Raw genomic sequence first — 20740 nt, 5'->3', positions numbered from 1 at the left:
TTTTACGTGTTTTTTTAATGGCAGCACTTGAAATATTTACTTCCATGAGAGGGTTGTGAAGGTGTGCTCTCTTTTTTCTTTTTAAGTATTTTAATTCAGGAGAAGGGCTAAGGGGATAGTTTTATACTACATATAATCTGGTGTAAATGTGGACTGCAACCAAAAGAAATCTTCCACTGCTTCTGTTGATACTGATCTGACGATTGTGTGGCCTTGGCGTTCACTGACTGGGTGGAGGATTGCACAACAAAAAGGGGAAAAAAGTATATTTTGTTGAATCAGCAAACTGAAGCAACATACCCAGCAGCTGTATGATTACCAGATCTGGCACAAAGAAGGGGATGGGACAAAACTGTAATGGTGAAAAGTGGAATTACTGCTTTTGGCAGCAGCCCACAGTTGTACCGGACTAGGTGGAATGTGGGGGGACGGGGGGGAACTTTCTTGCAGAAAGTGTGTATTGAAATCCCCATGAGGTCATGGGGATTTAAATAGCTCCATAAATTGTGATATGCTTTGTGAACTTTTGGTATTCATTTAGCTCAGGTCGTAGTGATGTAAAAGATAATAAAAAAGAGCGAAGTTGTCAGCACAGGTGGGGGAAGACTACAGAAGTTTATTCAACGTTTTGCTACAAGCTAGAAATCCAGGCTGTTAATTATCCTGGCATCTGTAAAGGAAATCTGCTGATCTGATGACCAGCAATGTAACTTTCAGCAGTGTCATGCTGGAAGTCTGAAAGCCTGTGAGGTATTAAAGACTTTACAATTCTTTCAAGCAAGGAATGTTTTTTCATCTGGCTTTTGTGGTGCATATAGCTTGTTACTGGCCCAGTGTAGAATCAACATTTGGAAATGTTCTTGTTCATGTTGACTTAATAAGTTAGGTGGAAGAAATTACCTATAAATCTTTTTCCTAGAGAAAGTTTAGAGGGGAAAAAGTCATTTAAAAAATAAGCTTCCTTCCTGTAAACTGTTTTTTTTAGAGAGAGAGAGAGAGAGATGTATGTATGCAAAGATATATACATGTGTGTGTCATTTATAGACACACAAACACTTGGAAATCTCATTCTTAGTTATGAGTGTCTTGCATTTTGGATGAGCAGCCATATCCTGAACGTTATTCAAATTGATAGGTCAAGTATGGAAAATAATTGGCTAGAGAACTTAAGGTTCAATTTCAGTCTTTGAGGACAGAATTGGTTTTGCTTCTGTCAAGAGATGCTTTCCTGGGATCACTTTCAGGATAAGGAAAATTGTCAATTGCACCTAATTATTTTTGTGAAATTCTGCTTGAATTCTGTAACCACAATGGTTTTAAGGACCATTTTGGATTTTGTTTCCAGGGTCTAAAGAAGATTTCTACTTGACTCATGAGATAATGCGACCTTTCTTATATCCAAATCTTTGAGATCAGAAGAAAGGAAAATTTCATACTCTTGATGTCAGGTAAATTACATAATACTATCGAAGGCAGACATTAAGCAGGCTGGATGGAAACGTTTAAATAAGCATAAGGGATTTGCCTGCATTCAGGTTACCTGTTCAGAAGGATTAATTGGAGTTGTGATATGAATTATAGAAATGAAGACCTCTTTCTAAACGGAATTGTTCAGATTTCATTGGAAGCAGCAGCTTCAGGGGTAGCGTGAAGTTTTGTTGCGACCTTATCTGCAGTGCTTTCTCTCTGTGCGGCCACAAGTTAAAACTGTGGTTGTATGCAAAGCCTGTGTAGTGAAAAGTGGTTTGGCATGTTACGACAGTCTGATTCCATCTTTCTCAGAAGGCTTGCTTTTAGCCCTTTTGGCTGTGTTGTTTCTGTGTGAAAATTAGATCTTTATCCAGCTCGATTGTCTTCAATTTGAGGGCTTGGGGTATTCTTAAAATATATGTCAGAAGCAGATTTATTAACACCTTATTCATAATGATCTCATGAGGCTGTTGCTCATATCCAGGAAAGACTAAGTCCGTGTTTACCAGAAACACACCACTTGACTTGGGTGTTGGTGGTTCTTGCTGGAGTGTTTTGACACTTTCTCTGCCACCCCTGCTACAGGGCGTTATTCTCTGATGGAAATGTAGGTCAGTCTCTGCAGCTTCAGGGTGACTCTCAAGAGTCTTATTTTGAAAGTGTTTTCATCTGTGATTTAAGTAGAGAGAAGTTTTTGCGTCGGGCATGGCTGTGCCTCAGCTTTGTTACATCAACTTTATCGCAGGATATAACTTATGGCAAATGGACAGGTAAACAATGGAGTACTGACATTTTATGGCACTGCAGCAATATTCATCAGATATCAGTAATTAAAGCCTGAGGTTTCATGAGAGGAGTTCAGATTTTCTGATTTTCCTCTCTATTGATCTGGCATTAAATTTGGTAATCTCAATAGAAAATAAATGTATATTTTCAAGTCTAAGGATACTGATGCTTACTTCCCAGAGACTCTAATTTATTTTAACACCGAAGAGTACGCTGTTTGTACTGCATCAGTAATATTAAACAGATTTATTACAGGGGCTGTGCTGTGTAACATTTCCTCAAAACTTCAGCTCTGACCTGATTTTCAGCAAGACTTGGATTATTCCTTTGTCCAATTTAAGTTCTGGGATGCAGCTTATTTATAACTGCAGCTTTTATTTATAACTGTTGTTTGTAGTATGCAAGATAAAAGATTGCACTGAATTTGTAAGATGACTAAATAGGTTTCCCTCCCTGCCCCAATCTGTTGCTAGTACAGCTTTCAAAAATGCATTGGCACCGCATTATCATACTGCACATATCAGCTCGGGTCTGAGTTCCACTGGGATTTCCCAACGGAGCTGCTTAGTGCACAGGAGACGCTTCTGCTTGTGTTCCATCTCTGTCCTTTATCAGAGTGTGCTGGGCTGTGTGCACTGGGCTAGAAAACAAGGATGGCATACGTGGTTTTTTGCTGTTAAATGTTTTTGAGCCACTGGAAATTATTGGTCATGCCTTGTTCCTATGAAAGGCTGGTGGAATCTGGGAGTAAAATTGGTGTCAGGTGTAGCAAATCATGGCTCAGGTGGTGTCTGAGTCTATTGATTGTTGTGATTAGGTAAGCATGAGTGGCCTCCTTTTGAAAATTCCATATTTAAAAAAACCCCAACAACTTCCTATGTTACTTGCCCTCTCGTTGCTCTTCTGTGGAGAATAACCTGTTGGCAGCATAAGAAGGGGTAGAGATCTGCCCTGTAGTATTTAGAAATTTAGCATTTATTTCTAATGCAGAATCTAATTATGACATCATCTTTCTAGAAGATGACCTGCATTTTTTTTTTTTCCATGTTTTGCTTCAGTGAATGAGGTTTTCCTCGCTACATAAACGTCATTGTAGTGTGTAACTGATTTCCTACAAGATCTCTATCCTGTTTGTAGCTTTTTTTGGGGGGTGTGATTCTTCAGTCTATAAAAGAAAAGTATTGAAGAGCTATCAGGATATTAAATCCCATTTTATTACATTACTTTCAGAAATGATTTAGCATGACTTTGAAGGGTATGCAAACAGATCACTTGTTAACATTGTAAAAATTTGTCTTTCAAGACATGACAGTATTGCACATGTAGCAGTCAATCTTGGGTTTTAGGAATAATTTCTAAGTAAATTGATCCATGAATACAATTTCATAGTATTGATAAAATGCCAAGTGCTAATCTGTAATGAGATGGCTGCACAGCTGCATTTTTGTAAGGTAATATTTAAAGTGTTTGTGAAAGTCCCAAGGGTAAACTGAACGAGGTGGCATTAGCATCGCGACGGGTGGTGTCCCGAGACGCAGAGACGCCAGGAATTCGGGTGCCGATGGCTGGCGTGGGTAAGCTTTACTGATCTCGAAGTCGGGCACTGAGCAGAGCAGATAGGTATCAGAAGAACTTCACCGTCTGAGGAATTCAAATGAAGGATCTCGTAAGATTGCTGGGTAGATTTCTTCTGTCCCTGAAGTGGTGAAGTATGTTTTTTCTCATTTGTTCACTGGCGTGAGAGAAGAGGCTTGCAGGTCTGGCAGATGCGGAGGAGAGCTGGAGAGCGTACGGTTGTGGTGGTGTAGGAAGCGCAAAATGAAGAGTTGTCTTCTTTCCGTGCAAGACTGTGCTGAAGCAGCAATTAAACTCTGAGACTTAATGGCTTAATTTTATTGGGACGGAATTGCCTTACTTGATGTCTCCTCTGGTTATTTTTGTAATGTCTCCTGTTGATTATTTGTACCCTGGGCTGAAAGAGAAAGTAGGAAAGCACTTTATTCATAGGCTCTTTAGGTGCATTTGAAGTAGAATCAGGTAGTTTTCAAGTGGCTATACATAATCCACTGAATAAAATTCTCTTTGACATTTTTTTTTCCTGAACATCTCCCTATCTAAAATGTGCAGAGCATCTATATAAGATTCAATTAACACCTTCACAAAAAGTCACGATAATGGAGAAGTGTAACACAACTCATAGTTGCTTTTGGCCTTCCGTTTTAAAAACTTTTGTAATGGATTTAAAACTTTGAAATCAGGTTACAGGGTGTTAGGGACAACAACTTGTATTTGTTTTGCTGTCACTGTTCATATCTAGTGATGCTATACACATATGTTAGGATCTGTCGTCCTTCCTTTGCATTTAGTCCATTAAACTTAAATTCAAGTTACGAAGGATTTGGACCTGTTACACTGCCTTGTGCTATTGGGAGATATGGACCTAGGAATAACCATGTAGTTATAAGGAACTGGGCCAAAGTATTCTGAATATATGATGCAAAATTGCAAAACGGTGAAATTCTGTGAAGAATGTGTATGAGCATCTTACAAAGGTCGGAGCAGAGTCATGTCTTCATAGTCCTGTGGCTCCTTTGTGAAGCAACTTTTAAAAGTATAACTTGTAAACTTAATTTTTTTTTCTCAAATCTGATTTTGATGGTGCATTAAAGATCACAGATAACTTTAATTTTATTTTGTGATTAATTTTCCATTTTATTTCCTAATTACATGAAAGCAAGAAATCGAATATTAGGGAAGAGTACAAGGCTAATGCAGCGTTCAGTGCATAAGACAGGGACTTGCTATGAAATAAAGAACATTACTGGTTTGAGCATTGGAATGTGTACATCAAGAAATGTAGACTAATTAGGCTTTTTGTCTTGATCATATTTTAACAATCTGGCCTATTCTTCTTCTGTGTCCTTAGGTAATAGGGCAGTAAGTCTCTGCTTGCATTTAAAATGTCTGACATTTTGGGGGAGTTTCCACAATTTAAATAATCTGTGGAGTCACATTAGCCGAGAGTTTGCATGGTGAATGACATAGATTAAGGAAAGGATGATGTATGCCATGTGAAGTAGCCATTCTCAGCTGCCGTTTGGAGACTTCATTAAATTACTGGAGATGGTATGCCTTCCTAATATTATGCACTCAATTTTAAAACTGTTTGAGGCATGATCCAACAAAAGGAACATAATGTATTAGTAGTTAATTAAAATTCAAATTGTCCTTAATTCATACCCTATGTGTCATAGCCCTCATGGTTATATTCTGCTACTGATGTTGCATAACTGTTGGCTGAAACTAATGCTTTATTTTAAATTCTATAGTAATCGCTTTCTGGCGTAATTTGTTTTCAAATGAAAGACAAAAAGGGCTATTAATTTAAATGTTTGTTAATAAGGATAAAACATGAGGTTTACATAGAAGGCTGATGCTCTAATCACAGGCGTCAACTGTTCTATTTTATTTGTCTTATGTTCTGCGGCAATATGTTCCTGGGGGGAAGGAGTGTATGTCAGTGTTTTCAAAAGTAAAAACAGGGGGGGTTATTTGTATATATTCACAAAAACTTGTACAAATATAGCTAAAAGGTATATATAGAAAGGCAGGTGAAAGCAGTATTAAAAATCAGATGTCGTACTGTTAATTCTTTCCTTTATCCTGCCTGCATCAACGAATCTTCCCAGAATAACTTCACACCAAACACTTTATCAAGAATAGCATGCAAAAATTCCAAACCAGTTCTGTTATGAAACACCCTTGTGTTTCACACGGCTGCCTTTTACGTATTGGTAAACAAGCCAGGGTAGGGTTGCTCTTAAATTTTTATCCCAGAAAGGGTTGATCTCTGGGGGTGAGACTAGGCAAGTCTCGTTATGGAAAGGAGGATGTTCACCTTCTGCAGGACAGGACAGTGAGAATGCTTTGCAGGGGGTAAGGTTGTCCCGAAAAATCCCTGTAAGCCTTCCTCTTAGTGCTAAAGAGTTCCTCTTCAAAGACAGATCTTAAATATTATGATACATTCATACTTCGGACAGCGTAATGATTTATAAACATGGTGGTCCCTGATCACTTGGCTGGCTTTTGTCGTAACAATTCATTAATTTGACCTCAGTAAAATAAAATCTGCTGTAAAACCATAAAAAAGGCAAGGCTGGAGATGAGAGATTTCGTATTACAATAGTAGATCCTGTGGCCACCCCAGCAAGATATTCCTGGTGAATGACATGTTACTGCTTTTCACAGAAAACTGCGAACGGGCTTCTTTCAACTTTTTTACAAATATTCTGCCAAAAAGTAGAGGAACAATTGGTAGATTTGTATTACTACTGTAGCTGAAGGTCTACAATCAGACAATTATTTTCTGGTCTAGGGAGCAGTGCAGCAGCAGGAATAAAACATCAAGAATTTGGTTTTAAAGTAGCAAAATAGGCTGAACAAGTGACAAACACGGGGGAAAAATTATTTGGCTGATGATTGAATTTTTCATCTGAAATTCACAGCATTTTTATGAAAAGTTATTTTTCAAGTGTTATCACAGAAATAACTTTATCAGCTGGCATGCTTTGCAAGTTTTTTTTCCCACGTGAATTAAATGGGAAAACGTAGGGATATATGGCTGCTTTCCCTATGATGTTCACTTCAGTGTGGTGAACAATTAAATTTGGCCATAATTGCATAAGTAAGTAAGTATAATATTGAAGACAGATAGTGTCTGATCCTACTGCTGCAACTCTCAAATGAAACACGATTCCACAGAAGCTCTGCCAGATATTTCTTGAATTGTACCTGGACTTAGTGATCTTTTCTGGGATTTCTGCACACACTGGGCTTTTGTCACCACCTCAGAGTGAAATGCCTGTGTGCAACGAGAGCTGCTCTCGCTTTTAGAAGAGCTCTGGCGAACCAAATTATCCAGCAGATGAAACATTCATGTTGGGAACCCAGTTTTGGCTGACATACCTGGTATCACTGGTTACGTGGGATTAGATGCTGACACTACGGTCTTGTATTGGCAGGCTGTTCTTTCAGTATTGTTTTTATATGTTTAGGGTAAAGGATATGCACTACGTATGTCTCAAGCCCTCAGACAGCACTGCTGTCTGATGATTGATAGTCACGAATACTTGTTAACGTATTTTAATAGCATTTAGATCAGGTTACATTACAGTGAATCGACTCAATAATTAGGGATCTAATAAAAGCTTTTTTGTTGGAATGAAGCTCCATTGAATATATTTCTTTTTCCGCTTTAATGTTTTCTTTGTGCTTGAGGTCTGCATACATCTTTACCTTTTGATTCTTAAAGGATTTAGTACTGTCAAATCTTATGTAAGTTTTTGTGTGTCATTTTGAATGTGCGGGAGGAACAGATCTGTGCAGAGAACACTTAAATTTGCATGGTTATTTTTTAGAGCAGAATTGTATTTTCAGAATTGTTTAAGAGTACTTTATGTACAGCGTATTGATTTTTCTAGGAGATACTGGAAATATCACTTGTTTTAAAATAGTACTGTGGAGTGTAAAATATTTGCTGCATGTGGGGTTACTTGGTGTGTATGTCATATTTTGTGTAAATGTCCTCTATGCGCTGTTAGGAGAGCTAAACCTATGGTCTTCCATGGAAACTTTTGTAATGTGAATATAATTCTCTTTTAACTTGATGAACCAAACATGTATACAATGAGGAGAAAAAAACCACAACACCCTCTTTGTGTAATATAAAGACATTAAATTATGAAATATACTTAACTCACCGGTATCATAGGGAGCATGCATGTAGTCTTGGCTTTTTCCGAACATCAGCTGTGCCAGAATTCTTTATCTCTTTTAGTTATTATTTGGTTTTGTTCATTGTGTACTTTTTCTTGCATTTGCTTCCTAGTTTAAGTTTACCATTTCTTATCTTGCGTGTGTCTTTCCATTCCCCCTCTGCCCCATTACAGTATTAGGGTTTCCCCCTTGCCCTCTGAGGGAGCGCAAGCCTAAATTAGGGGCTTGGCTTAGTGTATCTGGACATGCCACTCTTCACAAAACAGTGGTAGTGGAAATAAAATAATCTGTTGCCATCTCTGTGTGTTAGCCGTATGGATGTCGCTTTCATTTCTGGAATTGGTTATTGAATTGAGGTTCTCCTTTCTTAGTGGTAGGATGGAATACACAGAGGTATACATAAAAGTCAGGGTGGTTTTTAGGTAAAAATATAAACCTGTGCACCGTTTGCTCCTTTGTCATTCTTTGCATACAATTGATATATCATGAATGTTAGTATTGATACTCAGAAATAAACCTCAAAATTGCCATTCTAACTGAAGCCTTGACCTTTACAAATATATGCCTTATTTTTGTTTATAGGTGTAAAACAAAGGTGTATGTAGACAACCTTCCCACGACGAGCGTTGTCATTGTTTTTCACAATGAGGCTTGGAGCACTCTTCTACGAACTGTTCATAGTGTGATAAACCGGTCACCACGACACATGCTGGAAGAAATCGTCCTCGTCGATGATGCCAGTGAAAGAGGTAACGATAACGTCAATGCCTTAGCTTGCTGCTCTTTTTGCTTCAAAAATTGAGACCGTAAAAAATCAGTCTTAGCTCTCCTCAGCAAGACGCAGTAGCTGGGGCAGGGGAAGGCAGAGTAAGCAATGCCCATTTTGAAATACAGGTGGGTCATTCTCCACTGAAAGCTAGTATAAGTTTATCTGTCTGTTTACTTTTCTGTTGACAGTGTAGAGTTCGTGTTTGCTAGCGGGTTTATCCAGTTACAGCTTTCATGTTCTGTGTTTAGGATTTTAACACATGGCTAAAGTTTGAAGGCATTTAATACTCAAATCACCTTGTGAATAATAGCAAAGGCAACTGTGTTCCTCACACACATCCAAATTCACTATCACTATCGCCATCAAGCTTGGTGTTCAGAGGGATTAATTTTGATTATTCAGTTCATAGGAAGTTGAAATTCAGTTTCTATGTTGTAAGAGATTCCACTTATTAATAACTAGTGCTCCAGATGAAAACTCTATGCTACAGAATGAAACTTTCTATATGTAATGAAATTAATAGACAAAACTTGAGACTGATTTTTTCTTAAAATAAAATAACTTTCTTTAGATTTTACTCTTTTTGTATATTTTGTAAATTACAATATAGTAGAAATAAAAATAATATTCTAGACCATACTTGATACTTCATTTTGGTTAATAGTTGATATTTGGCTTCTTTGCTTGATCTTCCTCAGTGATATGGGTTATAAAGTATAACTTGAGGGATGTTTGGGGGTATTTTTCTTGTGTTTGTAAATGGAGATGACAGGTTATTTACGGGTTTTTTTTAATGTAAAATATTTCTATAATTTTACACCAAGTCACTTCCCCCCCCTGTATTTCAACATTGAAAGTTTTCCACTAGGACTAATAGCCACTAGAAATAGGCCACTAGAAAAAAGTCTTGGCAGCCACCAGCTGTAGGCTGTTAATCTGTATCAGCAGGAATTCCCATGCTTTAGTTATGGAAGGGTTTTACACCAACCATGCTGACATCTCTGCCTGATGCTTCTGATTCAAGTGATGCAAAATCCATATTCTCCTGTTTATGGTAATTCCAACTCCAGAGTAAGTCGGCTGACTGTTGTGCAGACAACAAGATCTGTCCAAACGAGATATATGTATGAAGAGGGACACTGGATTTCAGATCATATGGTCTAAGTAGCATTATGGTGCGTGGATTACAATGCTTAACAGGAGTTTTTGTAGCTGAAGAACTTCAGGAGTGGATTTTTGCACTTCATGTCTAACATGGTAGAAAGTACAATGAGGTTTTTTTTCTTCAGATTGCATGTGTGTAGGATGCCTTAGCATATTAACTGACTTATTCCAAACTATGCAGGTCTAGAGTACAGCTGGTTGTGGAGTAGCTGAGTAGGCTAAAGAAAGATCGTATCGGCTAACTGAGCTCTGACCAGCCTGTTTTTCTATGGAAGCGTAGCTCATGCACTCAGGTTGTGTTTGCACTTGTATCAGTCTGTGTTCCATTCCTCTCTCGGGCACCCTCACTTGCTTTTGCTTTCTTACCTGATGTTAACTTCAGCTGCTTCAGCCAATTTTGGTGCAATTTGGAAGAAGGGACAGAGGTCTTGAATACAAATACGCTCTGGCAGCGGAGGAGGAATGCCCATGCAAAGGGCAAGGCTACCACATAAATGTATTCCAGATTAGATGAGAGAGATGGGATTAGGTTTTGCTTTTAGAAAGGCAAAAGGTCAAATTTTCACTGTTTCGACTTGTGGGGAATGTATAATTACACCCCTAAATTTCTTGCAGTTTTTCAACCTTTCTAAAAAATTCCACATTTCTTTGGTTCTAGTGCGTGTGAAACCTCTCACTTCTCTTGGAGTTGTTCCCAGGGAACAATCCTTCTTTTATCACGGATGTTGATATTTGGATTTTGAGTACCTATACTAAGTTATTGTCCAGGTATATGCTTCCTTAATGGAACAGAGGTAGTATGTTTGTTTTGGTTGGTTAGCTTTTGTGCACAGATTCTTGCTAGGAAAACAAAGTTTATCGCAGGTGTGCTCCGTTTCATTTGTCAAAACAGTCCTTGGCACTAATTCAAATCAGTGCTGGTGATTAATTGTGACAGGTCAGCTTTCAATATGATCTAGAAACAAAGAGCAAGCTAATATTAAAATAATGTAGACATAATATTTCTTAGGTTTTGCCTCTTCAATTTCTGTTTTAGAAAAAAATCAATTTTAACATAGCAATAAGCCATGTCCTCATTATGAAGTAGAATTATAGTCCAGTTAAAAAAGCATGTGGCTTCCTCTAGATAACTTTTCTGGTCCTGGGTTTGAGTTGGGTAATAAAAGCAAGGGAACTTAATTCCAGGCTGAAAGATACAGCATTTCAGACTTTTTTGGGTGTTGTTATTGAACCCGTTCCAATATTTAGTTTTGAAATCTGTGATCTTCATTTCAGATCGCTCAGGCATCTTCTGTTTGTAGTTATTTTCAACAATTACTGAAAGTTGTTTTTTTGTTTTGTTTTCCAAAAATTTGTTATGGTTCCAGCAAACATGCTTTTACATTAAACAAAACGGAAGGGTATGATCCCTGAAAATTTGAAGGGTTTAGCATATGCTACTTAAGCATTCTGTTTGTGTTGAACTAAACCAGCAGACTTTTCCAGAAAAAGAAAATGTTCAGCCTGAGTAGTGTATTTTGAATTCTAGCATCAGAGTCAATTTAATTGGAATAAAGTAAGCATTCAGTCTGCCTGAAGCACACTTTGTACCTGCTACTGTCATGCTCTTAGAAGAATGAACTTGCATAATATCACACACTTATTTACACTGAAAATGAGAGCTTTGGAGAAACGACATATCTGTAACATTGTTCTCGAGTTACTGATCAGAATTGCATGTTTAGTTTTTAAGTATGGATCTTTGGTAACTTTAAAAAAAAAAAAAGTTACCAGGAGAAATCAGGATTAGTCAGTACTTAAAACTAGGTCAGCACTGAATGGCCAAGTGTGGTAGGCAGATTGCATTAGGATAGAATACACTAACAGGAGTAGTTATACAGATACAGACCAAAGCAATGTAACCTAAACTAAATTCTAGCAAATAATGTCTTATAAAAGATTCACATTTCTTAAAACTGTTTGCATGCTTGTATGTGATAAATCTGTGGTTTATTGTAGTTTAATAAAAAAAAAAGTTTGAAATTTAATTTTTCATTTATATTCATATGAATGTGACTCAGTAATAGAATTGGCAAGGTATTTTTCAACTTACTTACTTGACTTGAACTGAATGTATTTGCTCTTTTGGCTTTCTTAGTTCTGCTACTGCCACAGAAGATGCTCTTTAAACTGTCCATACTGCTAGGTAAAATTATGCACCCTTTTGATACAGAAAAAGTTTGAAAGGAATATCCAGCCAAAAGACTTAAATGAAACTAAAGTTATACCTCTGAAAATACCTGAATTATTATTGTTTTCAAGTAGAAGTATTTGTGGTTTTTTTTGTTTGGGTTTTGGGTTGGTTTGTTTGGGTTTTTTTAATATTATCAAACCTCACTCTGTTTGAAGTGTATGACGCAATGCTAAAAATTTACTCAGCTGTCATCCTGGGTCACTTGTAAATAGCTGACTCTGTGATGCATAAAACTTTTCATCTGAGTGTTTAATATAGGATTTAGTATAAATATGACCAATAGGTTTGTATAGAAAATCATCTCTACAGCTTGATTCTGGCTTTTTTTGTAGGCCAAAATGTATTCCATGCATTAAAAGACTATTCAAATACTCTTTTTAAAAGAAAAAAGCAGTTCTCGCCTTGAGAGACTTCTTTCTTGCCAAGAAACTAGTACCAGTTTCTGGGTGTATGACTAGTCCAAACCCCTAGACTCTTGCTACTTGAACTAAGGGAGGGATGTGTATTGCTCTAAGAGACAGTGCTCTGGAGGGAAAATTGCTGCTTGGATTGGAGCTTTTAGCCCTAACTGCTGGTAGCAGAGCAACACCAGAAATCTTGATGCCTGAGTTATTTCCATGCCTTTTGTAGGGCTGAGACATCAAGCTTTACCTTTTTGCTTATTTTGCTGAAATTCTGGTAATATTTTAAGGGCACAGTTACTGAATGTCTGGCACAATGTTTTGTTTCTGGGAATACTCCCTTCTGAAGTTTTGAACAAGGTGGTAGTTCATACGAGTATTTTTATGGACAGGGTTAAACACGGGAGAAGGACTGTTCTTAACCCTGTTCCCTCCGTAGTGAAAACACTGCACACGTCTGTGATTGTTTCTTGGAGAAAAAAAAATTTAAAAGAACTTGAAAAGATAAACTGAAATTTGAAATACTTTACAGAGAAAATGTAGGTAGGACTTAAGATTTTTATATGCAATACGTTGACCGTGACTTTCTGTAATAGAACCTTCTGGTTTATGCTTGTTCTTGACTGGCTGCACTTATACTATTGAAATCTTTCTCTTTTCCTCCTGGCAGTATTTTACCATTTTGTTAATGTAACTGTGCATTCAGAGACCAATGTCACAGCCCACATTCATTCAGCTTTAAGTGGTTAGAACTACTTTTAAAGCTCATCAGTACTACACCTGAAATGTGCAGAGGAACATGCTGATCTGTGTGACTTGCTCATGAGATGGTTAGCATAGAAAGAAATGCTTCACTGTTTTATTCTCTTTGTGTATATTGTAGAAGCCATATACATTAAAAATATAAACGTTACCGTGATACTAGTTATTTTAAATTAGTGGCTTTGGAAAGCTACACTGTAAAGAGGTGAGATTATATTTGCTACAGACTCAGTCAGCCAAGTGATCTCTGTGCTCAACCGCAAAAGGCCTGCAAAATGTTCAGACATGTACACTTGGTTTGTACTAATAAACACGTATTCATGTGAGTCTCTGTTAATATGCAAAATGAGAGTTAACTTGCTTTGAGTTTCTCTGGAGACAATTATTTAAGATCTATCAACCTCTTAGGCTCTTTTAGCACAGTTCAGCTTTCAAGATGTGTCAGAACTTATTTCTGTGGGTTTTAGTGACAGTCCAACAATGCACATTAAAAAATGAGGAGTCAATTAGAACTTATTCATCCAGAGCAGTGGTAAGGAATGGTAATCACCCTCAGGTCAACTCTGCCTCTTGAGATTTACAAAACAGCCACTAAGAGTTCATGCTGTGCCTTTTTTCCCCCCTCCAGTGTCACACTTACTCTTGTATGAGGTACTTACTATCTTACGCTAAATCCTACTGCAGGCTTTGCACTGTTGTAGTACAACTCCCATGTGCTTTGAATGTATAATCTAATATATTCCGTAGCTGTGTTATAAGACTATTTTGCCTTTTTTACAGATTTGAAATCTGCAAGTTATTGCAGAAGTCTGTTTCTGTGACTGTCAATTGCATTCTCCCTCAATTCTTTGTTCTTCCTTTGGCATCATCCATCATAGTCTAATTTTTCGTGATGGACAAAAACTGTGCCTGGCAATGGGAAATTTGTTAATTTGGCAGCTCTTTGTAATGCAAGTAATTTTTAGTCCTTAGGCATATGGTAGTCAGTTATGCCTGTTCTATTTTGAATAATTTGTTCCTCAGCTAAGCAGAGGTTTGTTGGTGTTACAGATATTCGTTTCTGATTTTGTCTTTATTTTTGGTTTTAGGTGTTACAGTGATAATGTAATAGAAAAAAATATTAGCCAGAAAAATCTAGAGAAAGCACAATTGAAAAGTGAGTTTGATCATGATTTAAACTGCTTGCAGAGAAGTTATCTGTAAGTTACATTCCTGTAGGAGGTAATTCATTATGTTCAGCTAGTTGGATCATTTTCTGTATTTTCTTGGTAGTGAAGTGCTATGTCCAAGAGCACTTATGCCTATGTTTTTGAAAGTAAGAGTCACATCTACTCCATAATAAAAACTTGCCTATCCTGTCTTGTTTCTGTGTAAGCATTCTACACTCTCTTCATTTTTGTGTTTTCCATAGTGAAGAAATGAAGAGGAGGAAGAACTTCCTGCTCTAGCAAGTGGAACACATGGAGATTTGAAAGAGCATATTGTGAAGTGTAGAATAAGCAGCAGAGGAAACTGAGAAAGTAGGAAAAGGATAGAAAAGAAATGAGGAAATGTCTCTTAATTCAAGTCTCTTCATCAAAAAAAAAAAAAAAGCTGAACTGTGTAACTGACAGTTTCCATGGTTTTCATCATTCTTTGCAGACTTCTTGAAAAGACCGCTGGAGAATTATGTGAAAAAATTAAAAGTACCTGTTCATGTGATTCGAATGGAACAGCGTTCTGGATTGATTAGAGCCAGATTAAAGGGGGCTGCTGCTTCTAAAGGCCAGGTCATCACCTTCTTAGATGCTCATTGTGAATGTACAGTAGGCTGGCTTGAACCTCTGCTGGCAAGGATCAAAGCTGACAGGTAATTATCCATCTGTTGGTCCACGTTGGTTTTTTGGGTTATTAAGAAATGCTCCAAGTGTTGCAATAGAGCCTACAAGCAAATATCTACTTTCTGAAGGGCTGGATAAATTCTTATTGGTGTAAGGACAAAAGGCTAATTCAGTACAACTTCTAAAAAAGAAAACTTGGTTTAAAGTGAAGCTTATATTGGGGTGCATGGGATAATGTGTTAAATAGCAGAGGACCTGAGCATGAGTGGATTTGAGAAAGCAGTGGAATTTGAGGTCTTCCATCTGCAGCCTGGCCCATTCCTTCATGAATTTGGGAAGATATTCTTGAGGAAGAGATGGAGCCCTGATCTCATGTGACGCCAACACTGTGAGCAAGAGCTGTCAGGTTTACTGTTTTAAGGTTCTCATTGTGGTTTCTTTATTTCGTAATGTATTTGTATTGTGGAAATTTGTGCTGTGACTTGGACTTCTGGGGTGTATTTTCTAAAGCTAGAATAGTTACTGGAATCATACTGATCTACACTGCAGTAATATAGCTTTGTATTTCTATCATAAGTCAGCACTTGCAACACTTACATCCATGATAGTGTGATGGAAATTGTATGGGGGGAAGTGAAAGTATGGTCTACTCTATAAAACATTCATACATCTGAGCAGTAACTCTGTAGTTGCACACTAGTCTGTTAGTAAATGGCATATTAAATAGACTAGATATTAAGTTACAGATATCTGGTTTGTTCTTATGGTTATAGATAAAAATCACTTTTAAAATTTAACATTACAAAATCATAGAATCAGAGTGGTTTGGGTTGGAAAGGACCTTAAAGATCACCTAGTTCCAACCCCCCTGCCATGGGCAGAGACACCTTCCACCAGACCAGATTGCTCAAAGCCCCATCCAACCTGGCCTTGAACACTGCCAGGGATGGGGCATCCACGCCTTCTCTGGGCAACCTGTTCCAGCACCTCACCACCCTCACAGTGAAGAACTTCTTCCTTGCATCTAATCTAAATCTACCCTCTTTCAGTTTAAAGCCATTACCCCTTGTCCTATCACTACATGCCCTTGTAAAAAGTCCCTCCCCATCTTTCCTGTAGGCCCCCGTTAGGTACTGGCAGGCTGCTATAAGGTCTCCCCGGAGCCTTCTCTTCTCCAGGCTCAACAACCCCAACTCTCTCAGCTTGTTTTCATAGGAGAGGTGCTCCAGCCCTCTGATCATTTTTGGGCCCCCCCTCTGGACTCGCCTCAACAGGTCCATGTCCTTCTTAATTTGAGGGCCCTAGAGCTGAACACAGTACTGCAGGTGGGGTCTCACCAGAGCGGAGCAGAGGGGCAGAATCACCTCCCCCGACCTGCTGGTCACACTAGTTTTGATGCAGCCCAGAATATGCCTTCTGGGCTGCAAATGCACATTGCCAAATCATGCTGAGCTTCTTGTCAACCAACACCCCCAAGTCCTCCTGCGCAGGGCTGCTCTCAATCCACTCATCGCCCAGCCTGTATTTGTGCTTGGGACTGCCCTGACCCGTGTGCAGGACCTTGCACTTGGCCTTGTTGAACTTGATGAGGTTTGCACAGTTCCACCTCTCCAGCCTGCCAAGGTCCCTCGGGACGGCATCCCTTCCCTCCAGCGTGTCGACCGCACCACACAGCTTGGTGTCGTCGGCAAACTTGCTGAGTTTCATGCACTTGATCCCACTGTCCGAGTTGCCAATAAATATGTTAAACGGTGCCAGCCCCAATACCGACCCCTGAGGAGCGCCACTTGTCACTGGTCTCCACTTGGACATCGAGCCATTGACCGCAACTCTTTGAGTGTGACCATCCAGCCAATTCCTTATCCACCGAGTGGTCCATCCTTCAAATCCATGTCTTTCCAATTTAGAGACAAGGATGTCATGCAGGTCGGTGTCGAACGCTTTGCACAAATCCAGATAGATGACACCAGTTGCTCTTCCCTTATCTACCAATGCTGTAACCCCATTGTAGAAGGCCACCAGATTTGTCAGGCATGATTTGCCCTCAGTGAAGCCATGTTGGCTGTCACAAATCACCTTCTTATTTTCCATGTGCCTTAGCGTAGTTTCTGGGAGGATCTGCTCCATGATCTTGCTGGGCACAGAGGTGAGACTGACTGGCTTGTATATAGCATTACATGACAAAAAAAGCTACGAGCAATAAAGAATCTTTGTTCAGCACTGTGCTAAGACATAATACTAACCTTTAAGTTATCATTAATACGCTTTTGTGAGACTACGATACATAAATTGTTACAGGTTGTGCAAATGGCTCAACTAAAGTCCTTTAAATTTAGTTGCAACCCTTGAATCTTTCTACAGAGCTTTCAGTGAGAGGCAGCCTGCTTGAGGGCAGTTACTTGAGTGTCTTTAAGATGATTAGAATTAGTTTCTGTGAATATCTGTCTTAATTATGGCAGGACAGTGGACAAGGAGGCGTCTTTCTGTCGACTTTGATGCAGTAGTTATACTTAGTTAACAATGACTATCATTTCTTCGTCCTGAGGGCTTATAAGAATACTTTCCAGAGTTAATGACCAAGTTTTAGTTTGAAATCATGCAAGTCACTTCGACCATGTAACTAGAAACAGAAACCTCTTGTTTTCTGTACAATTACTGGGTACCGCTGAGAAAGCTGTGATCAATTTTTCCATCTGCAGAGGGATGAATATAAGTACTCGTAATAATGCAAATACTATTTTAAAAAAGAGCTAGTATTGCCAAGTTGTATCAGAAAAACACATTTTCCTTTAGATGAATTAACTCTAATAAGCAAGACAGAATTTGAGTACGTTTCATGGTAATAATTTATTGACTACTGTTGTTGAAGAGATGGCATTATGAAAATTTAAACTGTATGTGTTGAAATTTAAAAAAAAAAAAAAAACACACACCTTTTTTGACACTTTAATTAATAGGCTTTGGTTCTTTCCTTTTTCTAGGAGAACAGTAGTGTGTCCCATCATTGATGTAATTAGCGATGACACCTTTGAATATATGGCAGGTTCTGACATGACCTATGGTGGATTCAACTGGAAGTTGAATTTTCGTTGGTATCCTGTTCCTCAGAGAGAGATGGATCGACGGAAAGGAGATCGAACCCTTCCTGTTAGGTAATAAGAAATTACTAAACTGGTTGAAATGTTCACCTGATGTTTACTCATATCCTTTTTAGGTTAATCTTGTAAGCACTTAATGAATTGTGTTGTAGTATCATTTTTGTCTGGTTGAAGGAACAGCATAAAAGTTTTTACATGGATTGGTTGTTGGGAACTTTTGGTAGCAATGAAGGAAGCAATCAGCTTGTCACTTTAGAAATATTTTTATGTCAATTACTGGTGAATTACTAGCTTTTAACTAGTTTTTATACTGATGCATGGGTTTTTATTGAAGCTTATTTTTATCTTTTATTCTAACAAAGTAAACAATACTTTGAAAAGATGCATTGATTTTTGGCATATATGTATGTGTATATACATTTGTGTGTGTGCATACATATATAAATTTAATGTCTTCAAAGAGCATGAATGGGAGGTGAATTTATACTTGCATGTCATGTAGATGTTATGACAAAGATAAGGAGAAAGATGGATAACTTGAGTAATGTGTATGTTTTAACAATTGCAAACCTACATTTTCTGGCCTTACTGTTCAGGAAAGTAGGCAATATTTACTTACCATAAAGTTGAGGATATGGCCTTTACTGGTTTTTGTTTGCTTTTCATTTAAGAAATCCAGAGGTCTTCTCAGGATATGGCTAATTGTATTCCCACCCCCACCCCAGTTTCCTTTTTAAGAGAAAAAAGCCACATAAGTTTTTAGTTAGACTGTGACCTAGTATATATTTTATGTGTCTTTCAGAAGGAGCCCGAAGTGTTTCAGGAAAATGATTAGTGATAGAAAAACATTTAGGCTAAAAGTGTAAATAATTTGTATACTTGAAGTACAAAGTTATATTGTCAGCCTAATATATAATTTGCTTATTGTGTATTTGTTGACTAAAAAAATGGAAATCTGGGAGATGTTGCTAAAGTTAGGAGAAACTAGCACAGTTTTATATTTTCTGCCAATAAGGAATTTGTAAAGAAAATCTGGATGTAACCCTGACTGTACAATTTTCTTGTATGAAGCGATAATAGTGTAAGCAAGCAGGCCACTTCATGGCCTCCCGTAACTTTTTCAAGAACAGCTGCTAGAAGTATAAATTTCTTGTAAGAAACTCTTTTATAAGTTATGAGCACTGGAGGCAGAAGTCTTTCTCGGGAACAGCAGCAGCTTTCTAGGGGCTGTTTCTCTATCCAGACTCCAATTTGAAGTAAGAAAATAAGGAGAACTGTCACTAACTGGTTCCAGCTCTGGAAAATGCTGAGCTAGTAAGTACATCCATCAATGGTAACTGAATTTGGGTGGAAGCCTGCTGAGAAGGAGCATGTTAGGAACTTGGGAAATAAAAAGCCATTTTGTCAGTGTAAGCGTGAAATATATTTAAGTATCTGGTTTTATAGTTACTGACGCTTATTTTTTTGTCTTCTCCCACCCCCAGGACACCTACAATGGCAGGAGGTCTTTTTTCAATAGACAGAGATTACTTCCAAGAAATTGGAACATATGATGCTGGAATGGATATTTGGGGTGGAGAAAACTTAGAAATCTCTTTCAGGGTAAGTAAAACTCTTCAGCGTTTTGTTACTCAGGACAGTGCATCTTGAGTTCTGTAAAACACGGATCTGCTGCCTGCATCAGTGTCCTCTCCTGTTGTAGTTAGCGCTTGCTTCCCGTCAGGTTCCTCTTCTGAGGAATGAATGCGTGTGTGTTAAAAGGAGTTCAGTTAGAAAAGCTAATTGGGGAGCATAAATTAAGGGTGATGTCCTCAGTGCATGGTTTAATGTATCAGTGAGATGTGAGCACCTCTGTTACAAACTCTCTCTTCTTGCTGTTTCCTAACATACTGATTGCATGTGTTCATTTGGATGTGGACTTAACCGGTGTTGTTCTTGCTTTTGTTCCTACCGAACAGCATTATTTCCTTTTGTTTTTACTTACCAGCTCAGAGTATGTAGGTGGATACTTCTGAAATAGTTCAGCTTTCTGAATCTGCCATTTTCAGAGGTCCAAAATAAAAAATATTTTCAGAAACTTCACTTGGGAGGTGTACCTGTGGGGTTTTGTTGTTTGGTTTGGTTTTGGGGGTTTTGCTTTGTTTTGTTTTTTACATAGAGATTCTATTTTATAATAGACTTTTTTGGACAGATCACACCTTTTACTTCCCTGTGATTCATGTGAGCCTTTTCCTTCGCTGTCAGCTTGCCCAGTTCTCTGAAGTAGTCTCCTGCTGATGCATTACTGCTATGAGGCCTGATGTACTCTTTCTTACGCTACCTTACTCGGGCTTGTAAGCAACTTTCTGTTGAGCAGGAAACAGGCAAAAATGTCTCTTCCATGCAGTATGTATTTGTTCTAGACCTCAACTAATGTTGTTTCTCCAATTTGAACAGAAGCAAGCGATTAACACTTTTAAACT

General features: G+C 38.1%; 1 protein-coding gene across 4 annotated transcripts in view; it reads left to right on the top strand.

The window, feature by feature from the left end:
* The window catches only part of GALNT1 (polypeptide N-acetylgalactosaminyltransferase 1), a 90141-nt gene that overhangs the window by 55201 nt on the left and 14200 nt on the right, over nucleotides 1-20740 (top strand). For 3 of the 4 annotated variants that reach the window (XM_069778712.1, XM_069778710.1, XM_069778711.1), the window contains 4 exons: nucleotides 8614-8780; nucleotides 15002-15209; nucleotides 18162-18332; nucleotides 19763-19880. In XM_069778712.1, coding sequence (XP_069634813.1) covers nucleotides 8614-8780; nucleotides 15002-15209; nucleotides 18162-18332; nucleotides 19763-19880 — 664 coding nt within the window. Of the gene's footprint in view, nucleotides 1-1430; nucleotides 1449-8613; nucleotides 8781-15001; nucleotides 15210-18161; nucleotides 18333-19762; nucleotides 19881-20740 lie in introns of those variants that run through there. The other variant, XM_069778713.1, reaches the window with a different exon arrangement.

This window comes from Haliaeetus albicilla, chromosome 3 (assembly GCF_947461875.1).
Source record: "Haliaeetus albicilla chromosome 3, bHalAlb1.1, whole genome shotgun sequence".
NCBI lineage: Eukaryota > Metazoa > Chordata > Aves > Accipitriformes > Accipitridae > Haliaeetus > Haliaeetus albicilla.
The sequence above is the reverse complement of the archived record's forward strand: the minus strand, read 5'-3'. Positions and strand labels throughout refer to the sequence as shown.